The following is a 347-nucleotide window of genomic DNA, read 5'->3' as shown; positions in this document are numbered from 1 at the left end:
AAAAAGATCGAGCAACTCGCTTGCTTAGTGTTTTCGGAGCTAGAGAGAAAAAAGGCGTTCTTGCTAAGATGGCTCCGGAATGAAAGCGTGCGAGATGGGTGTTCCATTGGAAAGATGGCAACGGTTTCTGGTGTCCGGACACCGGAGATTGTCGGCGCATGCGCGGGGCATGGTATGATTTGTGTTATTCCACTTTGTGTGTTCACTGATCTTCGAATCTCGTCCTCCGTTCTCTTCCTCTTCTTCATAGAACTGTCCTGGCTTCACGTGCCTTCCTGTCTCTCAGGTTCGCCTACTAGATAAGTGGCAGCATGGCGTCCGATGTTTCCCTGAAGAACAGTACGTTC

The 347-nt window shown here is 49.9% G+C and overlaps 1 protein-coding gene across 1 annotated transcript in view; it reads left to right on the top strand.

The window, feature by feature from the left end:
• CSUI_002002 (protease do-like 9) overlaps nt 1-343 on the top strand; it is a gene marked incomplete at its 3' end in the record, with an annotated part of 11,134 nt that extends 10,791 nt beyond the window's left edge. The window contains exon 10 of the mRNA XM_068062204.1: nt 287-343. Within this exon, the coding sequence (XP_067925819.1) occupies nt 287-343 (57 nt within the window). The remainder of the gene's footprint in view (nt 1-286) is intronic.
• Nucleotides 344-347: the final 4 nt, after the last annotated feature.

This window comes from Cystoisospora suis (genome assembly GCF_002600585.1).
Source record: "Cystoisospora suis strain Wien I chromosome Unknown contig_832, whole genome shotgun sequence".
In the NCBI taxonomy this organism is placed as follows: domain Eukaryota; phylum Apicomplexa; class Conoidasida; order Eucoccidiorida; family Sarcocystidae; genus Cystoisospora; species Cystoisospora suis.
This window is presented reverse-complemented; position numbering and strand designations above follow the sequence as displayed.